The sequence below is a fragment of the Phoca vitulina genome, unplaced genomic scaffold, assembly GCF_004348235.1.
Source record: "Phoca vitulina isolate PV1807 unplaced genomic scaffold, GSC_HSeal_1.0 scaffold9, whole genome shotgun sequence".
In the NCBI taxonomy this organism is placed as follows: Eukaryota; Metazoa; Chordata; class Mammalia; order Carnivora; family Phocidae; genus Phoca; species Phoca vitulina.
The window spans coordinates 41301445-41323386 of NW_022589712.1; the positions used below are offsets into that span (position 1 = coordinate 41301445).

The 21942-nt window shown below is 33.4% G+C and overlaps 1 protein-coding gene across 4 annotated transcripts in view; it reads left to right on the top strand.

Moving 5' to 3' along the window:
- The window catches only part of TBC1D32 (TBC1 domain family member 32), a 199939-nt gene that overhangs the window by 173730 nt on the left and 4267 nt on the right, over positions 1 to 21942 (top strand). For 3 of the 4 annotated variants that reach the window (XM_032407977.1, XM_032407976.1, XM_032407978.1), the window contains 2 exons: positions 2288 to 2428; positions 11286 to 11474. In XM_032407977.1, coding sequence (XP_032263868.1) covers positions 2288 to 2428; positions 11286 to 11474 — 330 coding nt within the window. Of the gene's footprint in view, positions 1 to 2287; positions 2752 to 11285; positions 11475 to 21942 lie in introns of those variants that run through there. The other variant, XR_004299994.1, reaches the window with a different exon arrangement.

Consider the following 21942-nt stretch of genomic DNA (forward strand, 5'->3'; position numbering starts at 1 on the left):
CTTGTCTCCATCTCTAAACACACCTACTCCAAATATATTGTTTTCAATACAACATAGAAGAAACTGTATAAGAATTATTTCTTATACATACATTTCTTACATTACTATTATGCTTATATTCAGAAAATTATTACCTAAGCTTTCATTGAAAATTAATATATATGTATAAGTTGATTTTTTGTGTGTTTTTTAAACTCATTAATTCTGTACAAATAGTCATTAGTGAAATGTGTATTTCGTAAAAGAAGATAAAGAATACAAATTTTCAGTTTATATATGTATATATGAATACATATATATTTATATGTATGTATATATACATATATTTTAATAGGTATATGTTAATGTATATGTATCTATACATATACCTTATGTATGTGTGTATATTTATATTTTAAAGATGTATTTACCTGAAAGAGAGCGAGCATGCGTGCATGTGTGTGGGGGTGGGTTGAGGGGGAGGTGGGACTTGGGCAGAGGGAGAGGGAGAGGGAGGGAGAGAATCTCAGGCAAATTCCCTGTAGAGTGCCGAGCCCAATTCTGGGCTCGATCTCATGATCCTGTGATCATGATCTGAGCCGAAATCAAGAGTCGGACACTTAACTGACTGAGCCACCCCAGTGCCCCTAAGTTTATATTATTTTTAACTACTCAAAGGAAAGTTTATTTTTTGTCCTAGATACTCACCTGAGGTTGGCTGTAGGATGTCCACTTAATGTGCTATAGTATGTCTCCAGTCATCAGTATATAAATTAATTTTTTTGTGTGTACTCTGAGGTATCTCTGAGAACCTGTCATAAAATATATATTTCTACATATATATTCCTATAAATATATATTTATGCAATGTGAAATGGTAAATTGTCCTTTATGATGATAAATGATAAAACAGAAAAACCACTGATAAATCATCTTACTGGTTTCAGAAATTTTAGTATATAACTCAAACCTAAATCCTTAAAAGCACTTTAGCAATAAAGTTTGAAAGAAATCCTCATTTTAACTCGTATATAATTGTTATATATAAGTTGATTTGTTTTAATTTAAAAGCATTAATTTTCTTTATTACAGTTACCCAGTAAAGAACATAAAATGCCTTTCTGGAAGAAGTTTCTTAATTATCCATTCTTCAGAATTAATTTGAATATAAATTTTTAGTATAAGTCTATCGGGTATAGTTGCTAGTCTGTCAGTTTTTCTTTTCTTTTTTTTTTTTTTTAAGATTTTATTTATTAATTTGAGAGAGAGGATGAGAGGAGAGAGAGAGCACATGAGAGGGGGGAGGGTCAGAGGGAGAAGCAGACTCCCTGCTGAGCAGGGAGCCTGATGCGGGACTCGATCCCGGGACTCCAGGATCATGACCTGAGCTGAAGGCAGTTGCTCAACCAACTGAGCCACCCAGGCGCCCTCTGTCAGTTTTTCTTGACATAAAATGATACCTCCCAAGTTTATTCTTTGTTTTAAAATGTTGTGGTTAGATATTGGATTTATAGTAACACTCATTGAAGTATTATAGAGTGATCATGATGACATAAATTGTACCTAAGAGCCAAACTGAAAATATAACCAACTTTATGAAGAAATTGCAGAAAAATGCCAGTTTGGAAGATGTGTGTATATATATCCACACATATATAAATGGACATATAAATAAATGTAAAATATAAAATATGTAAATTATATAAGATTAATATGTAATTATTATAGAAATATATAGAAAATAGCTGGTCTAAGAACTTTGACGGGAATGCACTATGCATTTTTTCCCAGTTTTAGTGATAAATTTCCAATGGAGTTCCCAATTTCAGTTATTAGTATCTCAAGTTCAGATTTAGGTTAATATTATCTTAGAAAAAGGGGACTATGCAGATATCCCAAAGAGTTGACAAGCTAAAACTTTTTAATGTGATAGAATCATTGGCCAAAGCCAGCTGGACGGCCAGCATATAGAATACACTCAAGTAGTGAAATGTAAAGCTTTATTACTTGTGTACTCGTACTTTTATTCTTTCATGCAACAGCCATCCCCTTCATTCCACAAGGCACTGAATTACAGTATTAACTTTATTCCTTTGTCTTGGAAGGTATAAATATGGCCTTAAGTGAGATTTATTCTTTCTACAGTGTTTATAACATTCTGACTTTTTAGCTTACATAATTATAATGTTTGCAGTAACTTGTTATGCCCCCACATTAATTTTGAAATAGCAACTCAAAGCAAAAGTTGGTTTGATTATTTTACATTAGTTGCATGTTCATTAATTCTCAGTTTCTCCTTTTTATGCAGAGGTACCTAGCTACTGACACTATAGAATCGGGCATCCATCCAGTATATTTTTGCAGCACTCACTACATTGAAATGCTCCTGAAGGTGGAGGTGCCCCTTGTGTTTTCAGCTTTTCACATGTCTGGTTTTGCACCATCCCAGGTAATCCAGAAGAAATAGCGTTTCTTCAACTCCCAGATCTCAGTGTCTTTAAAGAAAGTTAAAGTCTCACCAAATATAGGAAATACATTTAAATTAATAAGATCATTTTATAAGTATTCATACTTTTCTAACTGAATTTTTTCCCCTAGGTCTGTTACAATATACAGATTTCTTTATAGTAGATTCCTGGCATTCAGATTTCAAGTTCACCTTCAGCTATTCAAGGACATAGACATTCTGGAAGTCTATGACATGTAGGCTTTTTAATGGAGATAATATCTGCTTCCTAAGGCTAATGTAAGGATTAAGTGAGGTAACTGAGGGTAAGAATTCTTAACACTGAACATCTGGCATTTGAGATACTGTATCTTAACCTAACAAGAAAGCCCAGCTCTCTATTTCTGCTCTCGGGATCTGGGAAGGATTAATGATTTTTCCAGGGCCTGGAGTTGTGCTTGTCACATGCAGGAGTGTCTCCTGTGCATAGGCAGTCCTTCATTGGTGGAGGGGTGTATTGTTTCTTTACTGTTATAAGCAGGCTACAACTTAAAACTTCAGAGCTTAAACCTTTTTCTGTTTTTAGAATTAAATCTTTAGGTCAGAGTTCCAGAAGGTAGAAATACTTAACTAAAAGATATGAACTCTTTTAAGACTGTTGACACATATTATCAAGTTGCTTTGATCTTACTCTTCTAACAGAAATGAAGAAAGTATCTGTTTTTCAGGTCTGGGTATTAGGCTTTTTCAAAACTAATAGCTAAATTAATAGGTGGCATTTTCTTTTTTTAAAATTTTGTGAATTTTTTTTTTAATTTTGTGAATTTTTAAACATTAGCAAGGTTGACTATAATCCATAGCCTAGTTAATAATTGAATCTTCTTAATTGCCTACCTACCTGTCTTAGCGTATTTCTTATTGATTTGTATGTTCTTTAAAAGTAACCCCACTACCCAAATCTCTTCAATTCCTGTTATGTATTTTATTTACTATTGTAATTTATTACTTACTTATTTGCTGTTAGTGTTTTTATGTATTTACTATTGTATTATTTATTACATTTTTCTTATTACATCCTTATATTATGTCTTAATGCTGGTAAGAATCCACCTATTATACACTTCCTAACTCCCCCTCTGAAAAAGCTAATTTAACTATTTGTATTGATTCCTTTATGTGCCCTCTAAAGTGATTTTTCCTGTTTCAAATTGGGCATTTGGATGTGGATAAAATGCTATTATGTTCACTTTTCTCAAAGTAATTTACAGTTTATGTCCTTACTGACTCAGCCTTCCTATCTAGGAATGTAGTAAGTTTTTCCATTTATTTTCTTTGTATTATATTTTACTAAAGTTGTATATTTTTTTCATATAGGTGTAATATCTTTCTTATTACAGATATTTCTAATTAGTGTAGCTTGAAATCTCTTTTTCAATTTTATTTCCTTTGTGGTTACTGTTAATAATTCGTGAAGGCATTAAATTTTCTGTAATCATTAGGTTGTACACTTTTTTCTAGATTTGTGTTTTTTTCCAATTTTGTAATGTATTTTATTTCTGTTTCATTGTTAATTAAATTCTGTAATTTTTCCAGAATAATTCTAAGTAGTGGCTTGCTTGTTTTAGACTTGAACAATTATTAAGAAATCATCTAGTATTTCACCATTAAGAGAATTATTCCCTGTCATGCTATGGAAGAATCCTTCTACTTTATGTAAAATATTGAATTTTGTTTCCTTTCTTTTAATCAAATAAGAATGTTGAATTTTGTCAAGTTCCTTTAGGGTTAAGGTTATCTTGATCTTGGGGTTTATGTGACTTGTTTATGTGACCATTGATAGATTTCTTAATAGTAAACGATGGTTGCATTTCCTTGGATTTGTCCTCCTGGTAATCTTTTCCTCTTAACTAGACCATATAGTTCTTGGTAATGTGCCTTTAGACTTATTTTGAAGAGCCCTTATGTCATGTAATTATATTTACTTGCATCTGGTTACTGTGCCTGTTGAGTTCTAAATTTCCTGAAGTTAATAAGTCTAAAAATAACAAGGAATTGCATGTAATGAAAAGGAATATTCTTTCCTGGCCAGTTGTAGCTCTTACTTGGCATGTGCCTAAAACATTTTTGGAAATTTTGAATCATAAAATGTTTAATTCTGGTTGGAAGTAGATACCTAAATGTTTACTAAGCTGAATAATCTATTCTTTCTACTCTTCTAAAAATCCAAGCTAGGGAACAAAATGTTCCTGAGAGCTCTTTTTGCCATTCTAGTCTTGAGTAATATAATATATATTGTCTAATGCCTTCAATCATTTATTACTTCCTAACATATATCCTTTAAATTTAAAATAGACTACCACGAACTGTGGGAAAACTTGTAGTACCTCTGGCCTCACTATCAATTTGGTACCTTTTTATTATTTTGGCATTTATCAATTTGAAATTGCATATATGTAGCAGATTTATCTAATAAAACCCACTGCATTATTTCCAAGCAGTAATGTTGTTGTGTTTCTTAAATTATCTAATGTAAAAATGAGTTTTTAATGGCTCTCGTTGTGAGCTAATCATTTTCTTCCTTAAATATATATCATTGCTTTGTTGATATTATTTGCCATTTTACTGCTAATTATAAAATATGAAACAACTTTTAAGTAACGAATAGGTGTAGGTGCTTAAGTAATCGTTTGGATACAGATTTTGTATTTCAAAGCTTATTCATTTTGATCTAATTAGGAGCAGTGCTTTTTGAAGTTGTGTATTTACAGACACTAAGGGATTGGTTGATTAATGAAGGATTTGTGAGTAGGTTGCTAAATAAAATACATATATCTCTAGAGTAAAAATATATATTCAACTAGAATACAAAAAAATTAAAATAGAAATATATGTTGATTAGAGTTTAAGAGTAACTGAGAGTGGAAAATATAAATTCCAAATATATAGTCCTCCTTTTTAAATGAACAGAAAAATCACATATTCTAATTAACTTTTTGACAAATTTTATCCTTTGGTAAAACACTTTCCTTACTGTACTTTATTTAACTTCCTAGCTTAAGAAGTACCACATATCTTTAATGATTTATCTCTTATAATTCCTTGGGGTCATTATTCTGCATATCATTATTGTACTATACTGTGTCCACAAATGGGCTAACATGGATAATCCTCTAACTATACTTCAGAAAAACCTCATGGTTGTTTCTCCTTTGGTGTTTTTTTCTCCTCCTCCCATCATGAAGACTGGATTTAAAAAAAAAAAAACTATTCTTACATTTCATATTTTGTGACATAGTGTTTTTTGAAAGTGCAGAATTATATAAATGTAAAGCAGAATGTTTCTTATTCATGCTCCTATTCATAAATGTCTATATATCTATATATATCTATATATCTATACATATCTATCTATCTATCTATCTATATATCTCCCCAGGCTTTCCCTCTTCTCATGTTGCTGATGTTATCACTTGAAATAGTACTTCTTTCTCCCTGTGCCACATCTTTGTGTCAGCTACTTATCTTTTATGTTTGTCCAAATGGAAAATTTTTCTTCAATGAACTACAAGTAGATTTGAATTTGTGTATTGTTTCTATACTTCCAGTAGAAATCTATATCTTGCCTTGTGGAATAGTTATCTGTGTCCTTTATCTCTTTAATAGTTAAAGTTCCTTAAAGGTATGTGTGCCTGATTTATCTTGAGGTTCTTTGGGTGTGTGATACAGTATCTTGCCTAGAAGTACAACAGAAATACTCTTATGTATAACAACTCTTTGCAGTGTAAAGATGTATTTCCAGAGCTTATCTCATTCAAAATTTTGACTACTTCATGTGACAGAAGTAGAAATTCAGAATCAGTGAAGTCAGTGAATTGACTTATTGAGGTTACCTTGATAGCAAGGACTTCACTTGAAGCCACATCTTTTGATTTTGAAATTAGTTTTCTTTCTTTCTTTGCTAATATTCTTTCTATGGTGAGAGCAAATAAAGTAAGGCCAGAAGAGTTGTTAAAAACATTGTCTTTGAGTCATAAAACTTGCTCATTTAATTCATACTTATTCTGACTTAATCAGATATCCATAAAAAATTGTTTTAACCAAACTTTTTTTACTTAATTCTTACGGAATTTTTTGAAGATCGTTTTTTAGATCTAGATACAAGTGAGAATAATTTACCTCAGATAAAATAATTATGTTTATCTCAGTGTTGCATCTTAATGTCCTTTAGTAGCTTAAGTGTGGTTGAAGAGCAGAATTTCCTAGGAAGGTTGTGGTACATTTTCATGTATATCATACAAGTGATTTTCTTTCCTTATAAGCCTAAAACACCATTTAAATGTTTTAAAAAGTAATTAGGTTTAAAGAACATTGGTTTTACTATAAAAACAAATGTAATTAGTTTGTTTCACTTTCTTTGTAAACCATTTCATTACTAATATTTTTTTGATGAATAGAAGAACTCAGCTTCTTAGTTTTGAAGATGCAGTACATCTCTGGACTTATAAGAGGGAATTTGGCAGTGTCTAGCAAAATCTTACGTGCATTTACCCTTTAACCCAGAAATCTCATGTATAGAAATCTATCCAGGAGATTATCTCACAAAAATTTGAAAATACATACAAATGTTTGTTACAGCACTGATTATAGTATCAAAAGACCAAAAACTGCAAATGTCTATAAATAGGAGCTTGGTTGAAAAATTATGGTTTATCCGTGGTGGAATACCATGCAGTTGTAAAAATGAAAAATACCTCTGTATATTGAGTTGGAGTGATATCCAGGATCCTTTGTTAAGTGATAAAAAGGTGAAGAGAGTGTTTAGTATGTTACCATTTATACAAGAAAGAGTGAACATACAAATGCATGTAGAAATGTGTTTTATTAAAAACATGAAAGAATATACCACATTTTTTTAAATGATTGCTTATAGGGATGGGGAAGGAATGAGCTGAAGAGTCAAGGAATATACCTTACTTTTGTATTTTTACTTTGGAATCATTTAAATATTTTTTTATATAGTGATATAAATACATGTAACCGACAAAATAAACACATTCTGTCCCTAAGAATACAAAGTCAAACTGAATCAAATGAACCTAACAGTACACATTTGATAGTATAAACTCATGAGAATCACTTTAAAACACAGTAATTTATGTCAAGTGATATGTTGTCTAAAGCCAAAGAACAGCAAAAATACTGTTTTAAGTAATCATATTACTTGTGGTAGTGCTGGTTTTCTAAGATTATTTTTGTCTTGTGTGATAGATAAAAAGAATAACTGATGCCATTGGTAACTGAGATTTTCTGTGTGTTTTAAAGCAAACACAGATATAATTTATAGCAACTTATGATGTATTTCTTTTAAAAAGTTTAAAGAAGGGGAACCTAGAGAGGGAAATATGCTGAAGAACCTTACCAATCAAAATTTTGAATCTGTGGTGGGTCTGGTTCATGTACTGTTTTTCCTTTTATATATATATTTGAAAAATTCCATAATAAAAAATGTTTTATGAGTTTATCATTCTGCTTGGACACATACTATTTCCTTTATCCTTTTAGAATTCTAGATTGTTAGCTGATTTGCAAACCTTTGCATTCTATAGAGAAGTTATTTGCTTAAGGATTAAATACTGTGACTCATTGCTAACTCTTCTAGGGGAATGTGATTTTAGAATTCTATTACTGTTTAATGATTCTAAATCATCTTGCACACAGAATAGCTGATATAATTTCTGCCAAATGAAGAGGGACATATATTTAAAAAGTGCACATCTCCCCTTTGAGTGTCAGCTCAATGAAAGCAGGGACTAAATGTCTTTTGTTCACTTAAAAATTATAATGCTTGTTTGTATATTAGGTGCTTGATAAATATTAAGTGAATAATAAACATCTGTACTTTGTTATAGAGTAACATTTATATAGTGCTTTATATACTTTCAAAGTGCTTTCAGTTATAATCTCATTTTCCTTTCCTAAATTTCTCATATGTAGAAAAAGACAGGCATTATTTCTGTTTAATGGAAGAAAAATAGACAATGTATAGAAAACAATGCTTGAGTGTATGTAAATGCCAGAAAACTGCATTAATAACTATGTATAAGAAAGAACTAATTGCAGATCCTGGGGTGGCTTTCTTTTAACCAATAAAGATAAGTATCTCCCTACATATATTTTAACTTCAGATATCTTTGTTTAAACCATATAAAGTTGTGAGGTTTCAAGATCAAAATGAGTTGAGGATCAGCAGTTTCACACCGTCCAACCTCTATAACAGTAAGGCTGCTGAAAAAGAAGATGGACAAATGCTATGACCCCTCATCTCTATCTACATGTCACTCACCCCTAAAACTGACAGCAGAATGGGAACTGCCTTTTCTGGCTGCGGGGATCATCTGTACTAATTTCTACTCTTCTTTTGTTTCTCCTTAATTCATCCAGAGACTCATTTTTATTAAAAGAGTATGGCCATAAGTTGCTTGGCATTAATAGCTATAGCAAAGAACAGAGGCAGCAGTGCATTAAAGGAATTAAAAGTATTACTTTTTTAAAAAATGACTGCTTTCAACCTATCTAGTAAAGTAAGAGTAGAAGATATTTTCTCCCCAGTGCCGTAGAGCCATATTATGTGGGCAATGGAAGTTTGGTAATGAGCTCTGCATGCCAAGCTACCCTGCAGGTCAAGATCTGGGAGAAGAATCCTATTAGTGCTAAGACTAAAGTTGGGACAAAAGGGAATCAAATATATTCTACCTGTTGATAACATTGGGCATTCATAGATAAAATTCAATACTGACTTAACTCATAGGCTCTATGACTAGATTTTGAGCATTATAGAATGGGCTCATAATGTTTATAAAAGCAAAATCTTGTACCTGAGAATGGAATTACAGTAAAAAACCAGAAGAAAATATTAGTGATATGTAGTTGGCATTATCAATAATAGGAAATACGAGTGGAAAATGAGATAAAAAGATATGCCTATAATAGCTGAAATTAAAATGTTACTGGTTGACATAAGTAATAACATATGGAAAACAAAAATTCATTAATACCATCTGGTATGGGCTGAATTGTGTCACCCCACACCCAAAATTCATATAATCTGCACCACCACTACCCTCAGAATGACTGTATTTGGAGATAGGGTCTTTAAAGGGGTAAGTAAGTTAAAATGAGATACATTAGGGTAGGCCCTAATCCAATTTGTCTACGGTCCTTAAAAGAAGAAATTTGGGCACAGATATCCAGAGGAAGACCAGGTGAAAACATAGAAGACTGGCATCTACAAGCCAAGGAGAGAAGTCCAACCCTGCCAACACCTTGATCTTGGACTTCTGCAGAAATGTGAGAAAATACATTTCTGTTATTTAAGTCACCTAGTCTGTGGTACTTTGTTATGGTAGCCTAAGCAGAATTATACACCATGTTCAAGCCACTTAACGGTAGAATCAGCATTCCCCCAAATTGAATCAGATCTAAAAAAATGAGTTTTAGAAAGTATTCAAGAATATATCTTTAAAAGGGTAAAATCATAGGAACAAAAAAGGAAGATTTGTGCATCTGTTTTTTAGATCTATGACAAATTGAGATAAGCCATTTTATCTGTTCCCATTCCCTGCTCCCCACCCCCAAAAATAAAAGTAGAAGAGATTCAACAAAGGAAATATTTCTTCAGTGGTAATTTGTAAATCATAAATGAAAATTAGAATACTGGAAAGTAATTATCTTAGTTTCCTAGGACTGCAGTATCAAAACAGTATGAACTGGCTAGCTTAAAACAACAGAAATTTATTGACTCACAGTTTTGGAGGCCAGCAGTCCAGAATGAAAGTGTTAGCAAGACTGTGTTCCCTCTGAAGGCACTAGGGAAAGAACTGTTTGATGCCTCTCTCCTAGGTTCTGATAGCCTTAGATGGTTTTGACTTGTAAATGCCATCTTCCAATCCTCTGTCTTCACATGACATTCCCCATGTGTGTCTTTTCATCTTCCCTCTGTGTGTGTTTCTGTGTTCACATTTTCCCTCTTTATTTGATAACAGTCGTATTAGGATAGGACTCACCCTAGTGATCTCATTTTATCTTGATTACCTCTGTAAAAACCCTGTTTCCAAATATTGTCACATGCACAAGCACTGTGGGTTGGTTAGAACTTGGACATATTTTGGTGGAGAGACACAATTCCACCCATAGCATTGATGTACCAAAATGTTAACAGTGTTAATCACTGTGCCACTGTTACTATGCTTTTTTTTTTTACCCTTTCTATTTTTTTCCCACAATGGGCATGTATTCCTTTTATAATCTAAACAATCTGAATGTTACTCAAAGAGTAATATAAATGATTTTTTGTAAAAGTCTCACTTTTATTTTCTACATTAGCTCCCAGTTTTTACGTTATATAATCCTGTTTGGTTTAAATGATTTTCTGATTCAGCAAGAGTCCATTTGCATTAATGTAACATTTAGCAATCTGTCATCTGCACAGATTATTATACATCTGTGATTATAGGTAGGGTAGAAGAAACTAACATCTCTGAATTAAAATGGTCTGTTAGCATTTGTTATCTGTAGAGAGCAGACTGATGTTGTGGGTAAGAGGAGGACTGTATGAATAAAGAAGGCATTTAGCAATAGGTATATGAGCAGTGTGAACACCGTCAGTTACCTCTAAGTCTTGAGTCCCTAGGCCATGAAAGTTTTCTCATGCATTAAGCAAATAGATGAAGCATCCTAGGATGTCTTTCTATTTGGATCATATGCCAAGCTCTTCATTAGTTTTGTGTGAGTTAGTGGTTACTGCTTTTTTTAAAGTATGTTTTTATAAGCTTTCTAATGAAGTAACTTCTTTTTTTTCTAGATTTGCCTACAATGGATAACTCAGTGTTTTTGGAATTATTTAGACTGGATAGAAATCTGCCATTATATTGCTACTTGTGTTTTCCTTGGTCCTGATTATCAAGTGTATCTCTGTATAGCTATATTCAAACATCTGCAGCAAGACATTCTGCAGCACACTCAGACTCAAGATCTGCAGGTTTTCCTAAAAGTAAGTAACTTTAGGGGGAAAATTGTGGTTAAGAGTTCATAGCTAACTTTGATGGGATGTTTATATGTCAGACACTTTTCTTGACAATCATCTGAAAACAACCTTAAGAGGTAGGTACTATTATTCTCGTTTTAGAGATGAGGAAACTGAGGCACCAACTTAAGTTGCTCAAGATGGCACACTAGGGAGTGGTGGAACTGCAGTGTGAAGAAGCTAAGATGTCTGTTAGCCAGTGTTCTGTCCCACAAGATGTATTTTATATCTCTATCTATCTATCTATCTCTCTATATATATTCTTTATATCTTATCTGGTCACTAAAAGCTCAAGCTACTATGTTAGGACAGAGGTTTTGAAACATTTTAAAAATATTTCATGCAATTTCCTGTGCCTTCATATTCTATATTTTTTTAAATTTTCACCTATATCTATAGAATGTTTCCATGAAAGATTATTCTATCATAACATTCTTTTTAAAAAGTCACTACATTATGTAAGTTAATATTTTAAAACAAAATATAACTTTCTTTCTCTTTCACAATAGTGTGTTTTGGAGCTCTGGACTTTGGGAAATACAGTTATATAAATGCATCCCTGTGTGCAATTCTTGATGGAAATCCAACTGTATTTGTCTTAAGTTAAAATCTCTCCTTGAATTTGAGAGATTCCCTCAAATATTTCCCTCCCCCTGCTCCCCTCACCATCCCACAGACACACATACACATGCATACACCAAAACCAGCATTTGTCCTTTGCTAGGTTTTCTCTAGACAGCAAATAATTTCTATGTTAGTTAATTTTATCATTATTTTTTTTTTACTTTTTAAAATTAACATATAATGTATTATTTGTTTCAGGGGTATAGGTCTGTGATTCATCAGTCTTACACAATACACAGCACTCCCCACAACACATACCCTCCCCAGTGTCCATCTCCTAGCCACCCCATGCCTCCAACCCCACCTTGACTCCAGCAACCTTCAGTTTATTTCCTGAGATTAAGAGTCTCTTACGGTTTGTCTCCCTCGCTGGTTTCATCTTGTTTCATTTTTTCCTCTTTTCCCCTATGATCCTCTGCCTTGTTTCTCAATTTCCACATATCAGTGAGATCATATGATTATTGTCTTTCTCTGATTGACTTACTTCACTTAGCATCATACCCTCTAGTTCCATCTGCGTCATTGCAAATGGCAAGGTTTCATTTTTTGATGGATGCATAATATTCCAGTGTGTGTGTGTGTGTGTGTGTGTGTGTACACCACATTTCTTTATTCATTCATCTGTGATGGACATCTGGGCTTTTTCCATAGTTTGGCTATTGTGGACATTGCTGCTATAAACATTGGGGTACAGGTGCCCCTACGGATTACTACATTTATATCTCTGGGGTAAATACCCAGTAGTGCAATTGCTAGGTCATAGGGTAGCTCTATTTTCAACTTTTTGAAGAACCTCCATTCTGTTTTCCAGAGTGGCTGCACCAGCTTACATTCCCACCAACAGTGTAGGAGGGTTCCCCTTTCTCCGCATCCTCGCGAACATCTGTCATTTCCTGACTTACTAATTTTAGCCATTCTGACTGGTGTGAGGTGGTATCTCATTGTAGTTTTAATTTTATCGTTATTCTTTACCACTAGATACTTGTCAGAGCTCTTTCCCCTTTAATCATGATGTTCTATAAATAAATGTCATTGATTATTCAAGATTGCCAAACTATCAAGAATTTTTATTTCATTAATACTGACTTCAAAAGGTCTCAAACTGTCTACATGTATCACTAGAATTGTTATCTTAGGAACTTTTTTTTTTTTTTAAGAGAGAGAGAGCGAGAGTGAGCATGAGCAGGGTGGGGTTGAGGGGCAGGGGGAGAGAGAATCTTGAGCAGGCTCCATGCCCAGCAGGTAGCCTGACGCAGGGCTCCATCTCACTGTCCCAAGAGCATAACCTGAGCTGAAATCAAGAGTTGGATGCTCAACCGACTGAGCCACCCAGGCACTCCTTAGGAACATTTTTAATGAAAAAAATATACCAAGACAATGATTGTACATGTAAAAGGAAAACTTAGGTAGAAAAAGAAAACAATTATCTGCAAGAAGTAATTTGGAGAACAGGGATGGTTAAAAAAATGGGGATTATGTTGAGGACAAAATGTGGGTTCCTTTTTAGTAAGTGACACTTTCATCACTACCGTGGTCAATTATAGGAATTTCAGAGTCTGAAATTTTCCCAGGAGCTTATAATATCCTCTAACCTGTAATGCTCTAACCTTTTATCCCACTTCAGTTTCTCTTAGAGTGTTTGTCACTAGCTGAAATTTTTTAATATATATTTTTGTCAATCTTCCTTAGTATAATGTTTATGTTCCACAAGGATAGTGATTTTGTCCATCTCGTTTACTAATGTATTTTCAATGCCTTGAACAGTACCTGGCATATAATAGGTCCCCAATACATATTTGTTGATAGAATAAACAAATAATACATATAAAGGGAAAGATGAACTTATTTTTGTTCACATTTAGTAACAAACATTACTAAATTCTTTAAATCTAATTAATGTTGATGATTATTGCAGTTTCTTCTCTTTGTTGATTACTTCTTGATAATGCTATCAGTTTAAAACTCAAGAATTTTTAAATGAGGGGGAAAAGGTTACTACTCAAGTCCTATTTAAATTACTAAAATTTTAATTGAATTGATTTAAATCCAAACTAAGAACATGTTGGCAAAGAATTAATTTTAGCACTTGTCCTGGAACTAACCTTACTTCTTACTCCTTCTATTTGCATTCATCTCAGGGATTAGGAAAAATATCATTCTGATATTGGACTTCATTTTATTTTTTGTTTTATTTTCAACAGGTAGGTCTCAAGTTCACTGAACTCTTTTGGTGGGCAGTTATTTTTCTTGTGAGATAAATTCCAGCGTGGTTTATTTAAATATGGATTTACATGCCCCTTTACTCTATAAAGCCCTGTTATGACCTGTTGTTTCCCATGTATATAAACATACATAGACTCTTTTCCACTTATTCACATATTAACCAATAATGAAACTTTAGCTAATAAAGTGATGTTCATTTTTCCTTCCGTTGAACACAACCCAAGTCAGAAATAGTTATAGGATTTAAAAATTTCTCATTCAACTGTAGTTATAAGGATTAAAAAGTTATGTTCATTTTTCCGTTCCTTGAACACAACGCAAGTCAGAAATAGTTATAGGATTTAAAAATTTCTCATTCAACTGTAGTTATAAGGATTAAACCTGGGAAATTATGTTTTATACTTTCTAATCCAGAAATCTCAGACTTGTACAAAGGGTAAAAAAAAAAAAACCTTAGTAATTCTCCATATAACTATATACCACAACCATAATATTATTCTTACATAGATTACATGTTATTTTCTGACTAAACATATTTAAATATGATTGCTTCTGAAGAGGTGAAGTAGAACAGAGGACTTTTACTTTTTAGTGTATTTGTTGTTGTTGTTATTGTTTTTATTTTTGAAGAATGGGTCCATACTTCTTTCATAACAAAACTTTTTTTTTTTTTTTTTTTTAATTTTTTTTATTGTTATGTTAATCCCCATACATTACATCATTAGTTTTAGATATAGTGTTCCATGATTCATTGTTTGTGCATAACACCCAGTGCTCCATGCAGAACGTGCCCTCCTCAATACCCATCACCAGGCTAACCCATCCTCCCAACCCCCTCCCCTCTAGAACCCTCAGTTTGTTTTTCAGAGTCCATCGTCTCTCATGGTTCTTCTCCCCCTCCGATTTCCCCCCCTTCATTCTTCCCCTCCTGCTACATTCTTCTTCTTCTTTTTTTCTTTCTTAACATATATTGCATTATTTCATAACAAAACTTTTTAAAAGGAGGGCATTGAATCGTTATATAAAAATAGATAAAATAAGCATCTGACTATGGTAAATATGTTCAAATACTCAGGCCCAATTGAAAGTTTTCCAAAATATAGAAAAACCGCAAACATGTTTTCAACTATTATCAGTTTCTCCTGAGAAACTTCAGGTAATGAGATGGTTCCAGAAGATTGAAAATATGCAGTTAAAATATTCCTGGTTTAAGCTTCATTTATTGACAGAGAGTGACATGATAGAAGCATTGCTTTAGGAATAATAATAATCTGTCTGAAGCATATAGTATAGAGATAGTATTAACCCATTTGTATTCATTTGGGTTTAGGCTCAAGATTTTAAATTAGGTAATTGGGAGTCTAGACTCATTGCCTATGTTTCTGATAGCCCACTGAGCAATTCTTCATGATCAATGTATTAAAAAGATGATTTGGAATTTCTTAGACCAGGTGGTGAACATGAATAGTCAAACCAGGTTTACTTGAAAAACAAAATCACCCCCAAACCCCAAATACTTTATTTTTCCTCTTTTGGCTAAACCACTAAATGATTAAATGAATGGCATGGATATAAGATGATATCAGCAAGGTGTTTTCTGAGTTTTCCACAATATCTTTGTAGACACAACAAATAAGTGGGTTTGATAATAGAGCAGCATTATTATATATTATGTATAATAAGTGCATTATTCCCACATGTGGTGATTGATACATCGATCCTGAGCTAAGACAACTTTTGATGGTTTGCTGAAGGGCTTAATCCTTGGATTTAGGGTCCTGAAAGTTTTAATCTGTGACAGATGATGGGCATCACACTTACCAGAAAGAAAAACATCACCCAGAAAAATAAGTACAGTACTCTCAAATATACCAGTGAGCTTGAAAGTCTAAAGTTTGTTTTAAGTGGAGTGTCTCTTTCTCTTTCTCTCTCTTTCTCAGTCTCACTCACTCATGAAAGCAAGCCAGTTTAGAAAGAGTTTAATAGTACTTGAGAAGACCCACTGTTTTAGCCAACTGGCTATATTGCATTTCTCTCTAGCATGATAACAGCTTGGCAGTGATCTTGGTTTTAGTTTGTGAATTCAATTGAGTTCAACTTGGGGAAAACTTCACTGAAATGCCAGGCTAGGAAAAGAATGCCTTCCAGTGAAAATCAGGCTGTGAAGGCTCAAAATACTTAATTAAAATGCTTCAACTAAATCGTGCATGTTATGGCAAAATCAATTTATAATTATGAAAAAATCAGATTAATTTCAATCCAATCAGTAAATTGTCAAGAGGAATTTTGTTGTTGTTCCTGCAGCTGTTACCAGAACATGTTGACAGGGTAAGGAATGGAGATCAGACTGAGAAACATCACATGAATTGCTAAGCTTTTAAAAGACAAAAGTATACATAATACAAAAAATAATTCATCATCTGAGAGAATAGATAAAACACGTTCAGTTTTATGTTAACTGTGGTTTGCAATAAGTGTTTTTCATTGTTCTTATATCGCTTGAGTTTGCCTGTATTCAGATTCTGGCTCTATCACTCTGTAAGCTTGGATACCTTGCTTAACCTCTCTGTGCCTCAGTTTTCTCATCTGTATAATTCGTTGTGAAATAATACCTATTACATGGAATTGTTGAGGAATTAAGTGATACCTTTTTGTAAAATACTTCTAGAACATTATCTGGCATATAGCAAGTGCTTTAAAAAAAAAGTTAGGAGTTATTTGAATATCTACATCCCTGTCCCCTCTCTGTCCCATCCTTCTCTTGTTATTAACTGAAGAAAAAGATGTGTAGAGAACACAGCAAGCAAAATAGGCCTTTTTTCCGAGTCCATAGCTAGACTATATACTTTTGCTCTCATTTTTTCTTCTCTAGCCCTGTAGACATCTTAGTAAATCATAGTAATACCTGGCATATACTTCAGATCTAGGTCAGGATCATTCTCTTACATTGTATCTGATCAAGGTTTATTCCCTCATTTATGCAGCCAGAATTGGATCATCTCCCTAGCCATCACATATGCCCATGTATCCCTCAGCTAAGTTAAAATTAATTATTTTATTTATTTATTTATTTATTATTTATTTTTATAATTTTATAAATTATTTATTATTTTTAAATTTTTTATTTAAATTCAGTTTAGTTAACATATACTGTATTATTAGTTTCAGGGATGGAATTTAGTGATTCATCAGTTGCATATAAGTGCAACCCGTGCTCATTACATCAAGTGCCCTCCTTAATAACCATCACCCAATTTCCCCATCCCCAAACCCCCTCCCCTGCAGCAGCCTTCAGTTTGTTTCCTGTAGTTAAAGAGTCTCTTATGGTTTGCCTACCTCTGTTTTCATTTTATTTTATTTTTTCTTCCTTTCCCCTATATTCATCTGTTTTCTTTCTTAAATTCCACATATGGGTGAAATCATATGGTATTTGTCTTTCTCTGCCTTACTTCACTTAGCATAATACCCTCTAGTTCCATCCACATCATTGCAAATGGTAAGATTTCTTTCTGTTTGATGGCTAATATTCCATTGTATATATATACCACATCTTATATATCTATTCATCTATTGATGGACATCTGGGCTCTTTCCATATTTTGGCTATTGTGGACATTGCTGCTATAAACATTGGGGTGTATGTGCCCTTTCGATATCATTACGTTTGTGTCCTTTGGATAAATACCTAGTAGTGTAATTGCTGGGTCATGGGATAGTTGAATTTTTAACTTTTTGAGGAATCTCCATACTGTTTTCCAGAGTAGCTGCACCAGTTTGCATTCCCACTAACAGTGTGAGAGGGTTCCCCCTTCTCTGCATCCTCGCCAACATCTCTTGTTTCCTAGTCGTTAATTTTAGCCATTCTGATCAGTGTGAGGTGGTATGAGTTAAAATCTTTTACATTCTCTTTCCTAAATATTTTTGAACCTCATACTCTATCCAGAACTACACACACTATATAAACTTCCCTAATACTGAGGATCATTAGTGTGCTTATTAAAACTGACATATCTAGACTCCTCCACAGACCTACCAAAACAATTTTCATGACAGGCCTGAGTTGCCAGGTTTTAGTATAAAATCTCAAATAGCTTGAAACCTTTAGAATATGTAAAAATGTTACCTTTGAAACTTGAATCCAGAATGCCAAGACCAGGGATTTAAAAGTTTGGGGGCTATTGGGCTTAGAAATTTCTATTATACCAAGCACCCCAGGAGAAACATATTAGAAAAAACATTACTTACAGATTGGTTGTTTTTCTACCACTTTGACCAAGAAAGAAGGTCCTTTTTCATGATAGGTCAAACACAACACACAAAAAATCATCTCTAGCAAAGGTAAAGAGCAGAGCTAAGTTCACAAAACTCCTTCTCTCTCATGTGACTCTTACTATATAATTTGATGCTTCTTATGTGAGATTTGATATTCATGTAAATCCTTTAAGTTATCTCAGTGCGTATTAAATTCTACACCTTTTGTGGTAAACTTTTATATGTCTCCAGGTGATTATTGTTCCTATTTAACCCACTCAAAGTGACTTTTTTTCACTTTATAAAGAACTATTATCTCTTTTTGAAATCACCTTTCAAATGCATTAATAATTAAATTTGGGAAAGAATATAGCAGAAAATACCTAAACTTGATCCTGAAGTCATAAAACTAAGGCATGTAATGTTAGCACACTCAATCTTTTTGTACTTTGTATTTATTTACCAACCCAAAAGACTTATCTTTGATTCAAATTCCAAATTTACAGGGCTTGCAGTAGCTCTAAAAACATTTTTGCTAGAAATTATTTTTGGAAACTTTAACTGATACAAGTAATGTTTGAAAGTATAGGTATAGCTTGATTTCTATAAGAGGCATATTCCTGAGAAGTTGCAAGATAAGACAATATAATATTTTAAGTGAACTGTTCCCTTATCTTTTTAGCAAGAGGTTGAAAAACAGACTGGAGTCAATAATCTTCGATGTTGAACATTATAGATTTGTAGCGTGATCAAGAAAATCTAACTTAGCCACTTTAGAGGCCATCAGTTAATAAAGATGTTTTTACTGTGAAACCATTAATACCTTGAGTGCTTATTGAATGCCAGGCACTGAGCAAAGGGATTTATGGGTATTGTTAATTCCCTCATTGAGTTAGTCAACTATTGTACAACAGCTGTGTCCCAGGCACAGCTCTGTCACAAGACGGGCCATGTCCCTACCCACATTGACCTTTCATTCTACTGGTAGACAAATATTTGAATAAATATATAATGCTTTGGGTATTGATAGATCTTATTATAAGGAAATCAAACATCTTAAGAGAGTCAGACTAAGTCAGAGATGCTATTTAGATAGAGTCCAACAAAGGCTACTCTGAGAGAGTAAGCAGAGATCTGAATGAAGCAAAGGAAAAAGCAATGCAAGGACTTCAGGGCAAAATTCTAAATAGGAAGAAAGGCAAAAGCAGAATCTTAGAGGTAAGTATGAGGTTAGCCCACTTAGAAAGTGTTGAGATGACCACTGTGGCCAGAACAAGGTGAGATAGAACAGTAAGAGAGGAGTCAGGAGCCAGATCATATAAGGTTTTATAGTCCATGAAAAGGAGTTCAGACAGTACAACCTTATGCCATTATTGTCTGCATTTGCACGTGAGAAATTGAGGCTTAGAGTGTCAGTAAACTTCCCCAGGTTCATACACCTAGTAACTAATACAGGGGAGTTTGAACCCATTTTTGGTATGAATCCAAATCTTGTACTCCTTCCTAGTATATCAGGTTGTCTCTCACTGACTAGTCTGGTTACCCTTTTAAAAACCCTGAATTCAGTGGACCTTCTAATTAAATGTTCTCAATAGTAAAAGAAAATCAGTGGATACATATTTGAAACTGGGTTCTGTATATAAAGGAGAGAGGCAAGCTGTGTATATGTCATATCATGTAATATTGAATGCACATGAAATACTGTGGTTTAGAATAGTAATTTTTATTTTAATTTTTTAAAAGATTTTATTTATTTGAGAGAGTGAGCGAGAGAGCACGAGCAAAGGGGAGAGGCAGAGGGAGAGGAAGAAGCAGACTCCCCGCTGTGCAGGAAACCTGAGCGACTCGATCCCAGGACCCTGGGATCATGACCTGAGCTGAAGGCAGACGCTTCACCGACTGAGCCACCCAGGTGCCCTAGAATAGTAATTTTTAATGCTTTTTGATGATTCAACATTTGAAACCCAGAATTAATGAAGAGAGCCAATCATTGAAGGCACACTGGTTGAAAAACCGTTAGGTACAAAAAAGAAAATGCAATATGCTCAAAATGAACTTCTAGCCAAAATATAAACCACTTCATAAGTAACATATTAAAAAAAACTTGAAATAGTGCATTGTTTATACAAAAAAGGGATAGTGTTGCCTTATATAATTACATATGTCTGCTTATTTAAAGGATAAGGGAATTCAGGTGGGCCTGGCTGGCTCAGTCGGTGGAGCATGCAACTCTTGATCTCGGGGTCATAAATTCAAGCCCCGTGTTCAGGGTAGAGATTACTTTAAATAAAAAGGAATAAGGGAATTCATATTTTTATACTGAGGTCTATAAACAAAATGATAAAGCGGTATTCTGAGGAAATGGTCTGTTATAAATTGAATGATAAGCTGGCAGTTTAAATGGTTATAATTACAAAGTAAAGTTATCCACTGAAGTCATTAGAGAACATTTAGGATAAAATGAAAAGTATACCACTCTGAAGACAAAAAATAGAATTGGAGATTCTGAAGATTTTATTCAGAGTTATAAATTGTAAAATTAAATAATGAACTACATCATTTAAAAACATTCTTTTAAAAATGAATATTTTTCTCTTATGAAATATGACCTTTATACACATAATTGGCCATTTTTTTTTGTTTCAAGTTTTTATTTAAATTCCGGTTAACATTCAGTGTAATATTAGTTTCAGGAGTAGAATTCAGTGATTCATTACTAACATACAATACCCAGTGCTTATCACAAGGGCCCTCCATAATCCCCATCACCCATTTAACCCATCCCCCAAACTCCTTCCCTCCAGCAACCCTCAGTTTGTTCTCTATAGTTAAGAATCTGTTTTATGGTTCGCCTCCCTTTTTTCCCCCATGTTCATCTGTTTTACTTCTTAAATTCCACAGATGAGTGAAATCATATGGTATTTGTTTTGACTGACTTATTTTGCTTAGCATAATACTCTCTAGCTCCATCCACATCACTATAAATGGCAAGATTTCATTCTTTTGATGGCTGCATAATATTCCATTGTGTATATATTACCACCTCTTCGTTATCCATTCATCAGCCGATGGACATTTGGGCTCTTCTCATATTTTGGCTATTGTGGTTAGTGCTGCTATAAACATTGGGGTTCATGTGCCCCTTCGAATAACTATATTTGTATCCTTTGGATAAATACCTCGTAGTGCAATTACTGGGTTCTAAGGTAGTTCTATTTTTACCTTTTTGAGGAAACTCCATACTGTTTTCCAGAGTGGTTGCACCAGTTTGCATTATGGGTGTCTCTTCAGTATAGTTATCAGGGTATTTTCTCTTTATTTTAAAATTAATGTCCAA